The sequence below is a fragment of the Hylobates moloch genome, unplaced genomic scaffold (genome assembly GCF_009828535.3).
Source record: "Hylobates moloch isolate HMO894 unplaced genomic scaffold, HMol_V3 SCAFFOLD_12, whole genome shotgun sequence".
NCBI lineage: Eukaryota > Metazoa > Chordata > Mammalia > Primates > Hylobatidae > Hylobates > Hylobates moloch.
This window is the reverse complement of record NW_026652287.1, coordinates 70,424,399-70,439,957: the sequence shown is the minus strand read 5'-3', so window position 1 is coordinate 70,439,957 and position 15,559 is coordinate 70,424,399. Positions and strand designations below refer to the sequence as shown.

Here is a 15,559-nt window from a genome sequence, read left to right as displayed (position 1 = left end):
AAAAACTAATAAAATATTAAAATATTATTGGTAAAAATCTTCCTAAAAATGCATTACACATTTCCTTGCCTTTTAAGGAGAGTAGGTTGAACCAAATTTAACCTTTTTTGATGACTCAGTGTCATCATTATGAAACTCAATTACCGTTGAGGTAGCAGGGCTGTCTCCCTCTCCATTAAATGGCTCCAGACTGTTAACCATTTATTTCTTTACTAATTGCCGCTCCCTTTCACAATTAGGATTTTATCTAGCATCTTAAGTTGTTGTAATTTTGTACAAGTCTTCAGAACCAGGGAATCATAAAACCATAGAAATTGAGAGTTTGAAGGAATTTTAGAGATCATTTAATACATCAGTCTATCAAATTTTATAGATAAGAAAACTAAACCCTAAGTAAGTGAGCAGTCTTTTTCTAACCAGTTGCTTTTCATCTTTATTTTAGTGGCTTTAAAACTGTGTTCTGAAGAAACCGCTACTCAATTTGAGCTCAGGCCATTATGTTTATCTTTCTTTAAAATGCTAAGGGTAAATTGGATTTAAAAACATATGCTACAGGATAAACACACTTTGAATGAACTTAGAAATTAGGATATATCTGTTAGCATCAGGAGTACAACATATTTATTTTAACAATAGAATTTCTTCTTTCTTCCTTTTTTTGTGTTCTGTTGTTTTGCTCGTTCATAAAACCCTCATTATTTATTTATTCAACACCTCAGCCTCCAATCAGTAAATAACCAGGCCCACCTTTGTCTCTAACTTGGTTGTTAGAAATCTACAGAGGCAGGGAAGAAAAGCATATGTGTTTACTAAGTATTAGCTATTGTGCAAATGTGTTTCTTATAAAACCAGAACAAAAGCCCTTAAGATGGGTAATGCTACCCTCATTTTATAGGTGAGGAAACCAAGATGGAGAAGGTGCACAATTTATCTAAGGTTGTACAATTAATCAGTGGTAGAGGAGAAATGTAAATCGCGATGCCTTGATGTCACATGACTGCTGCCCTTAAGGAATTCATAATCTATAACAGCAGAAAAGTACATATTCAACTCTCTAACAGTGTGATAAAAGCAACTGTGGCAGTGTGGGAGTGCAGAAGAGGAAGTAATGAATTATACCTGAAAAGATGGGAGAAGGTTACACAGTGACATTTGAGGTGAATCTTAATAATAGTAATAAAAACAATAATAGCAAACACTTTTGTAGGAATTATTGTGGGTTAGGCACATGCCATCTCCTTGATATTATATCCCACTTCTGCAAAAGAAACTGAGGCACAGATAGATTTAAGTAACATATCTAAGACCACGCCCCTAGAAAGCATCTGGTTCTAGAGTTCATTCTAGGACTACTGTGCTGTGCTAATTCCCAGAAGTAAAAAAGGTGAAGGTGTCCTCAGGTGAGGAGAAAGAGACAGGAACAAAGGCATTAAGGTGCATGAGAAACAGAGTGACTCGAGGTGACTGATGTAGCTGGAATAAAAGTTAAAATATGTAAAGCAGACCATATTACCACTCTGCTTAAAACCAACGATTGGCTGCTCACTACATTTTAAGAGAAAACTAAGCCCTGTCTAATTCTTGCTCCACTATCCCACTCATTCACAGCTCTCCTGACACACTGGCCTTCCAGTACCTAAAACAACCAAGCTCTTTCTTGCTGCAGAACATTGGCACATGGTAGTATCTCATTCTGAAATATTCTCCCCCTAGCTTTTTACCTAGCTAATTCTTGAACATCCTCTGGTCTTGACCTAATTTTGATTTACACAGAAAGGTCTTTGACATTCCCCAACATGCCGTAATATCTCACAGCAGCATCCTCAGCTTCCCCTTCATAGCACTACCCTACTTTGTAATTATACTACTGTTGTGACTACAGACTATAGGCTCCATGAAGGTAAGGACCATGTCTGCTATTTTGTTGTTGTTTTCTTGTTGTTTTGTCTTTGGTTTTCCTTGATTGGCACATAATTTAATGGCAGAAGTTGAAGTTGGAATTGGAAGAGCATGACCTTTATCCTATAGATAAGAAGAAGGCAGAAAAATTTAATCAAGGACTGTGACAAGATCAAAAGGAGGCTTAAACAAAGCAAAACAAAACCTAGCGTGGTGTGGATGATAGACAAGAGAAAGACCAAGGCTGACAGACTAGTTGAGGATGGCTTCAACGAGCCAGGTGGGAGCCTGAATCCAGGCAGTGGTGGAGGAAGTGAATTCAAGAGACTGCACAGGTGGTGTGGCTGGATTTGTTCATTTGACGTGTGTGTGTGTGTGTAAGCCTGCTCCATGTACTCTGTGACCTACTATCCAGAGGTATAAAACAAAGTACTAAAAAGTAAACCTTTATAGAAAAACTCTATGCTCTCCAACAAGAGGAAAAGATAAAAAAATAAAGACTGATTACTCCTTTTGGCCTTCAGATCCAAAGGGAATTGAAGAATGAATAGTTATTTTCAAAGGGACAAGCCCTCTTCAAGGAGAAGCCAGTTAAGGCAAAGATGAAGAAAGAAAATTGTATGAAAAGATTGAGAATACAGAGAAGTTTTCTGGCAATGAAAAGGGGGTTTCAAAGCATACTCGTTACAGGGGTACAAGTTAGATTTTGCTGAGAAGGGATAAGCCAGGGAAAGACCAAGAAAAAAAATGAAAAAATGATATAGGGAGAATTGTGAACTTACCTGAATAAAAAAGTGTAAAAACAAAATCTACACATTTTGGAAGGAGACTGAGCCTCGAGGTTAAGGGAGGCAAAGAGTGGAAAGGTTATATGGGAAGGCCACAAATGGACTCAACCCTTGGCATGAATTCACCCCAGTGACGCCTCTGCAGAATCCTTCCTGGGTGTAGAGAGGGATGGCTGCACGGAGACTGACTGCCCATGGCAGGCACAGCTGCTTCCGGGCTGCTTCGGCCACTGCAGACTCAACACCGGAATATAGCTTGCTTCAACAAGGCTTAACCAGTGGAAAGCTAAGACTCCTCTAATCTTTGTCTTAGATTTTCAAAATAACACCCTTTTCTTGAAAGTGAAAACTTGACTATTCTCCCTAATTTCCTGCATTTGAGCGAAATCTAAAGGTTTCTTTAAATATAAAGTTCATCTTCTCAAGAGCATCTGGGAGTCCATACAGTAAGTCTATTTTAATTTCATATTTAGCAGTAGTAAAAAGTGTACTAAGAGTAGATGGCACCAGGGAGCTGCCATTTTTCACACCTCCAAACAGCACTCCCGTTTCCTCTCACATATGTCATGGTAAAAGAGCCAAACTCCGAACGCCTGCCTTCCCAGAGTCGCTGAAAAATCCTGTCTTGAGTGCTGCTGGGCTGTGATAGACCACCCCCGCTTCTATCTACACCCCCACAGTTTGGGAATGGGACAGTGAAATGATGGATAGGGAATGTGTATCCGTTCTGAAGGAGGTATAATGAGCTTAAATTTACTGTACTAAAGTTAACACAACTGCTATAGGTGACATAATAAGAAATTTGTATTTGGTCTCTGCCCTGGTTCCTGGCACAGAACTTGTAAAACCCTTGTAATTTCCTGAGTAGTCGGGGTGAGAGGAGAATCTTCGTTTTTTCATAGTAAGCCCCTTTCAACCATGCCCAAGTTTATACTAGTGAGGTGACTCTTGGAGGATGGGGACCGGTTGTCAGAAGAACCAACCATGTGAATAGAGGATTAGAATTCAGCACCACCTCGAGCCGGGCACGGTGGCTCACGCCTGTAATCCCAGCACTTTGGGAGGCTGAGGCGGGCAGATCACGAGGTCAGGAGATCGAGACCATCCTGGCTAACATGGTGAAACCCCGTCTCTACTAAAAATAGAAAAAATTAGCCAGGCGTGGTGGCGGGTGCCTGTAGTCCCAGCTACTCGGGAGGCTGAGGCAGGAGAATGGCGTGAACCCGGGAGGCAGAGCTTGCAGTGAGCCGAGATCAAGCCACTGCACTCCAGCCTGGGCAACAGAGTGAGATTCTGCCTTAAAAAAAAAAAGAATTCAGCACCACCTCTCTCTAGCCACCTCTCCAGGCAAGGAAGAGGTGGCTAGAGATCAACTCAACCACCAAGGGCCAATGATGTAATCAATCGTGCCTACGTAATATCCATAAAAACCCTAACAACTCCAGAGCTTCTGGGTTGGTGCATACATCAAGGCGCTGGGAAGGTGGTGTGCCTGGAGAGGGCACCTTGCTCAATGCATCTCTTCCATCTGGCAGTTCCTGAGTTGTGTCCTTTATAATAAACTGGAATAGGAAGTAAAGTGTTCTGTGAGCCATTCTAGCAAATTATTGAATGCAAGGAGGGAGGATGTGGGAAACCCTGACTTAGAGAAGGTCAGTCAGAAGTACAGGTAGATACCTGGGACATGCGCTTGACATCTGAAGTGGGGGTCATCTTGTGGGGCTGGACCCTTTAATTTGTGGGATCTTATGCCAACTCCAGAAACAAACTGAACTGTAGGACACCAGCTAGTGTCACCAGAGAACTGAACTGCTTGGTGTGGAAATACCCCACACATTTGGTGTCAGAATTGTTGCGAGAGTACAAAAAAATACTTTTATACTTTTAGTATATAATTTGGTTTAGCTCTTTTTAGGTAGACCACACACTTCTGGAGGAATAGTCCTTCTTGACTGGGTACTGAGAATATTCAAAATTCATGCCCTGACAGGAGGAGGCAACCCTGTCAGGGGGAGGCAGCCCTCACAACACGCAGTTCCCAAGTGGGGAGTGAGAGGACGTTCATCAACATGGTCACCATCTAGTCAGGACAGCACATGGAAGGGGTGCCTTGTTCACCTCCAACCGCAAGCTCAAGCTCAAGCTCAGGAACGTTCTGAAACCAGTTCCCAGTCCAGGGCAGGAAGAAGCTTCAAGGAAGCACCTGATTCACACGGCGGTGGGTTCAGGCTCAAACAGTCCCACCTCACAGAAAAAGAAATCTGCGTACTCCTTCAGCATTTTATTTCATTCTGTCTCGTTTTCTTCAGGGCACGTTCCATTTTTACTTTACGATATACATTCCATTTTCCTCTCTCCCTCCAACAGTTTTCATCTGCAGGAGGCTTATTTCTCTATATCCACTCCTCAGTTACTCACCTCCTCCCCAAGCTTTTTTCCAGTCATAGGAAACTTCAATTTTATTGTATTGTGGTAAGAATACTTAACATGAGATATACCCTTTTCAATTTTTAAGCGTACAATACATTACTGTTGGTGATAGTACAGTGTTGTACAAGTCTGTAGAGCCTATTCATCTTACTTGACTGAAACTTTATGGTCATTGATTAGTAACTCCCATTACCCCTCCTCCCAGCCCCTGATAATACCACCATTCCACTTTTTTAATCTATGAATTTGACTATTTTAGATACTTCATGTAAGTGGAATCATACAGTATTTGCCTTTTTGTGTCTGGCTTCTTTCACTTGGTATAATGTCCTCCAGGTTCATCCATGTTGTCACATGTTGCAGAGTTTTCTTCTTTTCAAAGGCTGAACACTTCCATTGTAAGTATATACCATATTTTCTTTCTATTTCTTTTCGAGATGGGATCTCGCTATGTTGCCCAGGCTGGACTCCTGGCCCCAAGCAATCCTCCCACCTCAGCCTCCCCTAGCTGAGACCACAGGTATGACCATTGCACCTGGCTTCACATATTCTTTATCTGTTCATCTGCTGATGGACATTTCAGTTGTTTCCACATCTTGGCTATTGTGAATATTGCTGTGGTAAAAGGAGGAGTGCTCTTCAGGATCTTGAAGGGGCAAGATCCTGATTTCAAGTCTTTTGGAAAAATACCCAGGAGTGGGATTGCTGGATCATACGGCAGTTCTACTTTTAATTTTTTGAGGAACATCCATACTGTCTTCCATAGCAGCTGCGCCCTTTTGCATTCCCACCAACGGTATGCAAGGGTCCAATTTCTCCATATCCTCACCAATACTTGTCTTTTGTTTTTTTGTTAATAGTCATTCTGAGAGGCGTGAGGTGACATTACATTGTGGCTTTGATTTGCATTTCTCTGATGATTAGTGAGGTTCAGCAATGTTTCATATACCTGTCAGCCATTTAGATGTCTATTTTTGAGAAATACCTATTTAAGCCCTTAGCCCTTTTTAAAATCAGATTATTAGTTTCTTTTACTATTAAGTTGTAGGAGTTCCTTATATATTCAGGGGACTAACTCTTTAGCATATATATAGTTCGCAAATATCTTCTCCCATTCCGTAGGTTGCCTTTTCCCTCTGTTGAGTGTTTTCTTTGCTATTTAGTATGATGTTGTCCATGGCAAACTTCTTGAATGAGTAGTATGTACTTATCAAAGGCTGTACCTAAATTATCTTCTTCTTGACTAACTTCTTCTCCTTAAAATACTCTCCTTTTAAGATGTTCTTATTTTATTTTCCTCTCACCCTCTGGCCACTCTTCCTTCATCTCCTTCTGCCTATAACTTAAACGTAGATGATCCTAAGATTCTGTGAACATTTCCCTCCTCACTCTAAACGTTCACAATATGCACTCTTTGTCCTTGCTTTAACTACAGCTTGTGCACCATGATTCCCACATCTGAACAGCACTGCTTCTGACCTCTTGCTCCTGAACTTAAAAGTCTGTGTTTCTAACTCTTTCAAAGCATCTTCTGGATATTTTAAGTATCTCTCAAATTCAGCATACTCAGAGCTAGACTGTCCTTTTCTAACACTCAGTCAAGTCTGACACCTTTTTCCTTATCACTTACATTGTCATTAAGTTCTGTTGATTCTAACTAGAAAATCTTACTGCTATAATCCTTGTTGCTACTTTCACTACCACTATTCTCGTTTCTGTCCTCAAAGTCTCTTATGAGGACCAGCAGATAGTTGATGGGAGCTTTGGGAATCAGACAAACTGGATTCCAGTTTTTGCACTTAACAGCTGTGTGTATTGGACAAGTTATTTAATTTTTTAAATATGCAGTTTATTCATATGTTAAATGGGGCTAGTATTTAGAAATTTAGTAATCTAAATAAAATGTCATTCACAATGGCAGGCACACAGTAACCATTCAAAAATGTTTTTCACTCAGTACTCTCCTTTCTTTCTGCCTTTAACCCATCTTTCCCAGCCAGTATACATTCAACATCCACACCAGTTACTTTCTAACTCAAAAGGTCTACTCATGTCAGTCTTCGATTAAAACAAAAAAAAACTTTTCACAAATTTTTACTGCCTATATGACAAAGAATCTCTTTAGTTTGACACGAATGACCCATTAGAAATCTAACCCCAAGCTACCTTTCCAGCTTACAAACTCATTACTCCGTATTACATAACTTATTTACCTAAGGTATCTTACATTGTCAAGCCTTGATTTCTTTATTGTTGCCACCTCAGTGTTCAGTCTTCCCCCTTCTATTTCTAGCTGATATAATCATACTTATATTTGCATATGCATATGCTTTCACCAATAAATCCTAATTCCTTGGAAGCAAAGAACGCTCCTTTTAATTTGACACATTGCATTCACTTATTCATTCGCTCATCAAATATTTATTACCTGAAAACCAGGCATTGTGCTAGATATTAGAGAAACATAAACAAAGAAGACTGGCCCACACCCTTAACAAGTGTGCAGCCTGGTGAGGAAAATGGGCATACAAACAATTCCAGTAATGGGTGATAAGTGAAAGGGCAGAACAGTGACTCTAGTTTCTGGTTATAGATTAGAATCCCTAGCATCGATTTTACAAAATGCTAATGCCCGGTTTCAACCACCAAAGATTCTAATTAATTGGTCTGTGGTAAATTTTCTTTTTTTAAAGCTCCTCTAGCTGGGCACAGAGTCTCCCACCTGTAATCCCAGTACTTTGGGAGGCCAAGACGGGAGGATCACCTGAGGTCAGGAGTTCAAGACCAGCCTGGCTAACATGGTGAAATCCCATTTCTACTAAATAATACAAAAATTAGCTGGGCGTGGTGGCATGCACCTGTAATCCCAGCTACTTGGGAGGCTGAGGCAGGAGAATCACTTGAACCTGAGAGGCAGAGGTTGCAGTGAGCCAAGATCATGCCACTGCACTCCAGCCTGAGTGACAGAGCAAGACTCCTACTCCAACAAAACAAAAATAAAATAAAATAAAAAGCTCCTCTGGCCTAGTTATGTGAAGCAACCCTTGCAAGCCCCTGGGAGAGAGTTGTAAATAGAAGCCTATGGAATATTATGACTCAGAAACATTTCCTGGAAAAAAAAAAAAAAAGAAGACGACTGTGGAATATGGGAGACACACCTTTTCGTTGGCATTTTTGGTTGTTCCACAACACCTTGTTCCCTTTCTTCTTCCTTCCCAAATCTACTCAGGGGTATACCCCTTCTCCAAGTGACTTAAGAGACGTAACACTAGCCCCAAGTCAGGGGTTGATTCTGATTGTTCTTTCTTGTGATTGGTTTAGGTGTAGGCAAAGGAACTCACTGTGAACAAGGATACATGAGGGGAGGTTGCCCGTGGGAAGACGGGAAAAGGTTTCCAAATCCCAAGAAAAATGCATCAAGAAAGACAGGCTCTTTCTCTCTTTGGACACTGCTGCATCTGGCTGTGACATCTGGAACTAAAGTAACTATATTATAACTGTGAAAAGAGCCACCTTGAGGCCAGATTTAAAAAGGAGCTGGGTTTTGGTGACACTATTAAATCACTGCATCCAACAGTGCACCTGTGCATTTCTCCTTCATTTTCATTTTTTTCTTTCTTCCTTTTTTTTTTGAGGCAGGGTCTCATTTTGTCACCCAGGCTAAAGTGCAGTGGTGTGATCATGGCTCATTGCAGCCTCAACCTCCCAAGGCTTAGTAGGACCCAAGCGATCCTCCCATGTTAGCTTCCCGAGTAGCTGGGACTACAGGTGCACATCATCATGCCTGGCTAATTTTAAAAATTTTTTTATAGAGACAGGGTCTCCCTGTGCTGCCCAGGCTGGCCTTGAACTCCTGGGCTCAAGTGATCCTCCTGCCTCAGTCTTCCACGGTGTTGAGATTACAGGCGTGAACCACCATGCCTGGCCTTGCATTTCTTGATATATAAAATAATACATTTCCTAATTTTTTTATGATGCTTTGAGTCAAAATTCTGATTACCTGCAACAAATCACATCTCAACTGATATAGAACTAAGTCAAAATTGGGGATCAAGGAAGGCACCCCAGAGAAGATGGTATCTGAGGAGTTGCCAGTATGGCCACCAAGAAGCAGGAAAAGCAAATAAAAAGGCATGCATAGAAAAGTATAAAATATTCTAGGAAGTGCACATAGTTCAGAATGGCTATTGCAAAGAGTATGAGCAAGGAAATGAGGTTGGAGAAGTGACAGTCTGGGACAAGATCTTGAGAAGCCTTGTATCCTGTGGTAGATTAAATGTGGTGACAAATGTTTTGCAGCTCCTCCTATCAAGAGGCAAAGCCTACTCCAGAACCTCATGAATACGGCTGGCTTCATGACTTGCTTTGACCAACAGAAGGTGTCAGAAGTGATATTATTCAAATTCCAGAGCCGAGGCCTACCACTCTTGAAATGCCGTCTGAGGCTGCCATGTTGTAAGGAAGGCAATCTAGCCTATTGAAGAATGAGAGGCCAGGTGGTGGGGATACTGAGGCGCCCCAGCTGACAGCCAGCACTGACTGCTGGGCATATGAGGGAGGAGGCCATCTTGGACCATGCAGCTGTTTCAGCCATCATCTGACTGCAAATGAGCACAGCACACCCACAGAATCATAAAAAAAAAAAATGTGTCATTGCTGTAGTAAGCCACTACGTTTAGGGTGGTTTGTTATGCAGCAATAGGTATCTGACATAGGCCATGCCAAGATGTTTGAGCTTTACTCTGAAAACTATGCAGAGTAACCTGATTAGACTCATGTTAGAAAGATTACCTTGGCAGTACTATGGAGAGTGGCTTGGAGTGGGTCCACGGTGGAGGCGGAAGACTTGTTACAAGACTCAGTAGTCTTGTAACTCAGCGTTAATGGAGCTGAGAAATCTGGATGTAAACTAAGACAGTGATAGTGGGGAGGCAGAGAAGAGTCAAGATAGAGGTACAAATCAACATGATATGTTGGACACAGTGGCTCATGCCTGTAATTTCAGCACTGTGGGAGGCTGAGGCAGGCAGATCACTTGAGGTCAGGAGTTAGATACCAGCCTGGTCAACATGGTGAAACCCTGTCTCTACTAAAAATACATGAATTAGCCAGCTGTGGTATGTGTGCCTGTAGTCCCAGCTACTCGGGAGGCTGAGGCACAAGGATCACTTGGGCCTGGGAGGCGCAGGCTGCAGTGAGCCAAGATCTCGCCACTGCACTCCAGCCTGGGTGACAGAGTGAGACTCTGTCTAAAAACGAACAAAAATACATGATGGTGACGTAGGTTACAAAGTACAAAGGAGAAAAATGAACTAAGCATTACTCAAAGGTTTCTGGATTTGGTAAATGAGTGAATGGTCATGCCATTTTCTAAGACAGAGATTATGGGAGCAAGTGAAGGTCTGCAGTAACCCTGGAACATCCAAGTGGAGATGTACAGCAAGGAATTGTGAATAACCAATCAATGTTTGATGAATAAATTACTGATTAATCTGAGTGGGTACCAAAGTACCCTAGTCCAAGGAACCATCTTTACATGGTTTATATGGTATAAACTGAATACTAAGTCAAGTAAGGTTTTAATGGTGTGAACTCATGTTATTGACACTTCATCAGAATAGAAAGGAAAAGGAAAGGTAAGATTCGATGCAGTCTAAAAGTGCTGGCAAATCTGCACATTGTTTAGCTTACGTGCACCAATCTGTAATTCTTAGGAAATGCAAAGTAGCGTTACTACCTAAAGTCATTATCATTTTGTAGTATATTCAGAGGGTAAGGTGTACAACACAAGTCTTTTTCTCTGTCCTGCAGATTCGTTATATGGGTTTCCCTAATTACATGCAGGGAAGAGTTGAGGCTATCTCCATGCTGTCAAGTGGGCATAATCTACGATATATCAGTGTGATAAGCTGCAGAGTCTACAAACAATTTTAATATGCACATGCCAATATTGACTTACCTTTGATGTTGATTAAAATAGCAAGTAAATGGCTGGGAACCAATCTCATCTTTCCAGTACTGTTGCCAATTCATGACACTTTCCAAATTCTTCTGATTTTCTCTCTTACAGGGAGGGATATAGGAGCACTAACAAAATAGAATACAGAAAGTAAATCTATTATTTTATGGAATATTGAGATATAGTCATTTTTTATAGAAAGATGGCATTATAAAGACAGTAAATCTAATTTAGACCTCCCTAATTTTTAAATACAACCAAATTGAAATTACTAAACTATAGTCCAAATTTCCAATTTGGCACAAGGACAGAAAGTATTCCAAATACAAAAACACAGCAAAAAATAAACTTCAGTCATTATGGTGTAAGGGTATTTTATAAACAGTTACCATGTAATAGCAAATTAAAAGCATAATATACTCTTTCTTTTGGTGACCTGTCTGTCAACAGAGGGAGGCATAAAAAAGTTTATTTTTATCCCCAATTGCTATCTATGAACCTTGGCATTTCTGTCTTCTACCTGTAACTAATAAATTCAAGCACATAGCTCTTCTCAGGATACTGCTCCTAACTGCTGAAACCCAAGTTTTCTTTTCTTACATTCTGTTGGACAACAAAATCAGTGGAAAATTTCCTTTTAAATACATAATCAACGTATTTTGCTAACTGATGTATTTTGCTAACTGATGTATTTTCCTAGCCATGCCTCTGACAAAGTAGTTCTCTTAAAGGGGCTGTATTATTCTAAGCAATACAGATTAAGCAGAATCAGACAACTGTTCTTAGGTCCAGATGTTAAAATGAACTCTCCGCATTCTAATCCATTTTCTGCAATTCAGCTTTTTACAATGATGACGAAGATGATGCCAGTTTCTATTTATTGTTTGCAATACAGCAGACGCAGATGCTTAACAGGACTTAACTTGTGTACTGTTTACAACCCTATAACAATTTCCATTTTATAGATGCAGACATTGAGATTTTCGTCAGCTCTACAACCACAACTAGATTCTGGTGGTCTTATCACATTCTACGCTTAGATGTCTTACTAAGGTATCTGATAGTAAGGAGCAGGGAAAGCCAACCAAACACAACATAGAGTTTTACAGTATAATTTCAGTCACATTGTTTAATTTACAGCATACAATTATTCAACACCTTCTCACTATTTTCTGGTAAAACTGAAATGTTTTAGCATGATGCACAAAGCTCTTCGTGATCTGGTCCCTGCCTGTCCTCACCCTCATTTAATTCTGGGATGCAGCCATATGGATGTACTTGCTCTCCAAATCTGCCACGTGCTGTCAACCTACTTGCTTGGCACAGGCTGTTCTCTCTCCTTTTAATGCCCTTTGTTCCTAAATCTCCTTTAAGATTCAAGTTTGGTGTTACCTACTTGAGGGAGCCTTCTTTTTCTTCTACCACAGTTAAGTGCCCCTCATTTTTGCTGCCATGGGACTCACGCCACGTGATATCACAGCTGGAAACACAGAGTATCATACTTGTCTGTTTTATGTCAGCCTTCCCAATTTGCTGGCGAGGTGAGAACAAGAACTGTTTTCTGTCTTTTCTATATTTTCACACTTATGACTGTCTGCTAATGGTGAAGTTGCAAAAATGTTGGTTGAATTAGTTAATGATAACGCGGATACATTTTTATTCAAGATGATGACATTATTTTCACAGTGTTTAAACTTTTAAAAAATATATAGACATTATAAATTTTAGTAAATTTGGTTGTCTATTATATACAATACATCCACAACATGTTATGCAAATGTTATTTTAATGATTGAATCACTGAATGTTTATCTTCTGCACATAGAGTTCTACTTCTATTAATAACAGTAATACAAAGCTAAAAATGTCTGTGAAATTATGGATTCTGAGTTCTTCCAAAGCAGCAGTTGGGTTTGGAAGCAAAGGAGACCATTAGATAGGGCTCCAGTCCTATTGTCTATTAGGTGTTAGGCCTTGGGTAAATTACTTCCCTTTTCTGGACTTCATTTTTTCAAATATGCAAAATCTCCAAAATAATTTCTAGCTCTACATTTCTATGATTCTATTCTTGGAGGTACACCAAGAAAGAACCCAGCAGAAGGCAGGACTACAAACACTGTCACAGTACTTTTCCCAGAAGAGATCCTGCCCACTGGGGAGATGGCTGGGAACCCTGACTAAGCCAGTATTCCAGCCAGCAAAGAGGAGGAGTGTGGTAGGTCCTTCCTTAGGGGCCAGTACTTTGCATTAGAAAAATGTTCACAAGAGGACCATGATTTTCCTATTGCTTACTTTCTCTAAGGTATTGGATATTTTGTTTCCTCCTATTAAAATACATATTTTTCTACATTATAGTCAATTAGTTTATAAAGTGTGAGTAGGTGCCAATTTATTGTGCTCTTCTAGGAAGGAGAAATTTCCCAATTTGGAGGTAGAAGCTGTGAAGTGTGAAAGCCTAAAAATTCATCAGAGCCCTTTTTGCAATGGGTAAATACTTGACACAAGAGAAGTGCGTTAGGAAACAACAATTCACAACCACATGTAATCAAAACAGATTTTAAATATTTGTAAGTTAACTCAGTTTGAATTCTTTGCTATTTAGTTTTTTGGGGAGAAATGGGTTTAAAAGAAATGTCTCTCTCAAATGATAACCTAAGATTTGACCAGAAGAATGACATTGACATGCTTCTGAAAAGGTCAAAAACTTTCACTGAGTGTGTAAAGTTCTGTATTAGGTATGTTGAAGTTTCATGTCAGATTTTTTAAAAGATTCTTACTTTTTTGGAAAGTCTGAGGTTGTGTGGATGGGTTTTTGGACGGAAAGTACTTTTTTACACTGGAGAAAATAATCTGAGATCAAAATTTGAGTATTCTTTTTATGCACTGCATTCTTTCCAAAGAGTGACATAGATTAAGTGATCTATACTTATAATACTCTGGCAATTTTTTAAAACTAACATTTCCCGGAAAGAATTTTTTTTTAAGAGTCAGGGTCTTGCTCTGTGACCCAGGCTGGAGTGCAGTGGCAAGATCATAGCTAACTGCAGCCTTGAACTCTTGGGGCTCAAGTGATCCTCCTGCCTAGCCTCTTGAGTAGCTAGGACTACAGCTACTCCACCACACCCAGCTAATTTTTTGTAGAGAAGGTGTCTGTCTCCTTTTGTTGTCCAGGCTGGTCTCAAACTCCTGGGCTCAATTGTCCCACCCCGGCCTCTAAGAGTGCTGGGGTTACAGGTGTGAGCCATCACACCTGGTCTGAAAAGCTAAACTTTTTAAGGCAAACATCAAATTCTTAAAAATCATTATGGCTCCATTTCCTTAAATCTTTATTCTCAAGTTACTGTGAAGCCTAACTCAGATCCTCCCTAGATTCCTTCTCAATTCACTTAGTGGATCATCGTAGATTGCCAGAATTTTTACATAAATTAGAAATGAAAGTCCAAAGCACGGTGCTGGAAAAAGAACTCGAGAATTCAATCACACGAATGCCTTTTATTTCTAGATTGTTCAACCCTAGTGGTTTTCCAGGCTTCATAATAGTTCCACCATGGATGTCTCTCATTTGGGGAGGACCACAAATAACAACCTACATGGTAACATCATCATCACAACCAACATTTATTGACTATATGTCAAGTGTTGCATTAATTCAAATGAACAAATATTATAATTACTTCCATTTTTGGATGAGGAAACTGAGGGACAGAGGGACTTAAGAAAACTTTATTGGCCAGGTACCACGGCTCACGCCTGTAATTCCAACACTTTGGGAGGTTGAGGCAGGCAGATCACTTGAGGTCAGGAGTTTGAGACCAGCCTGGACAGCAGGGTGAAACCCCATCTCTACTGAAAATACAAAAATTAGCAGGGCGTGGTGGCACCCACCCATAATCCCAGCTACTTGGGAGGCTGAGACACCAGAATCGCTTAAACCCGGGAGGCGGAGGCTGCAGTGAGCTGAGATTACGCCACTTGCACTCCAGCTTCGGTGACAGAGCAAGACCCTGTCTAAAAGAAGAAGAAAACTTTCTCAAGGTCCCAATGGCAAATGGAAAAGCTGGGATTCAGGCTGCAGAGTGGTCCTAACTACTGCTTTCCATATCTCTATCTTTAGGGATTCCTAGTCTTCTCTCTTTGGAGCTCCTGATTTAGGACAAGGAGATCCCTTGCCCTCTGCATCCCTCTCTTGGAGCACCAGTGTAGTATTTTTATTGGAATGGAATTGATGTAGTCCTCCTGAGAGCTGATGGGTTGAGGCAAGTCTGTTGCAGTCCTTTGTCTTCCTGGTACATCCTCAGAGAAATTCACTGTAAGTCTTTGCTTGTTCCCTCCTGTTTCAATTTGGCTTCAGGGTTGGTTTCTGGTGCCATGGATGTAATTTCACTTAGGTGAATTTATAGACATAATGCCTTTGGTCATGGAGGACAATAGCATTTCCTTAGAGAAATTTCTTCATATAGTTCTGACCTATTTTGTTTTTCAT

At 40.5% G+C, this 15,559-nt stretch overlaps 1 protein-coding gene across 1 annotated transcript in view; it reads right to left on the bottom strand.

The window, feature by feature from the left end:
* KCNMB4 (potassium calcium-activated channel subfamily M regulatory beta subunit 4) overlaps nucleotides 1–15,559 on the bottom strand; it is a 68,842-nt gene that overhangs the window by 23,707 nt on the left and 29,576 nt on the right. Inside the window, exon 2 of the mRNA XM_032170730.2 lies at nucleotides 11,077–11,204. Within this exon, the coding sequence (XP_032026621.1) occupies nucleotides 11,077–11,204 (128 nt within the window). The remainder of the gene's footprint in view (nucleotides 1–11,076; nucleotides 11,205–15,559) is intronic.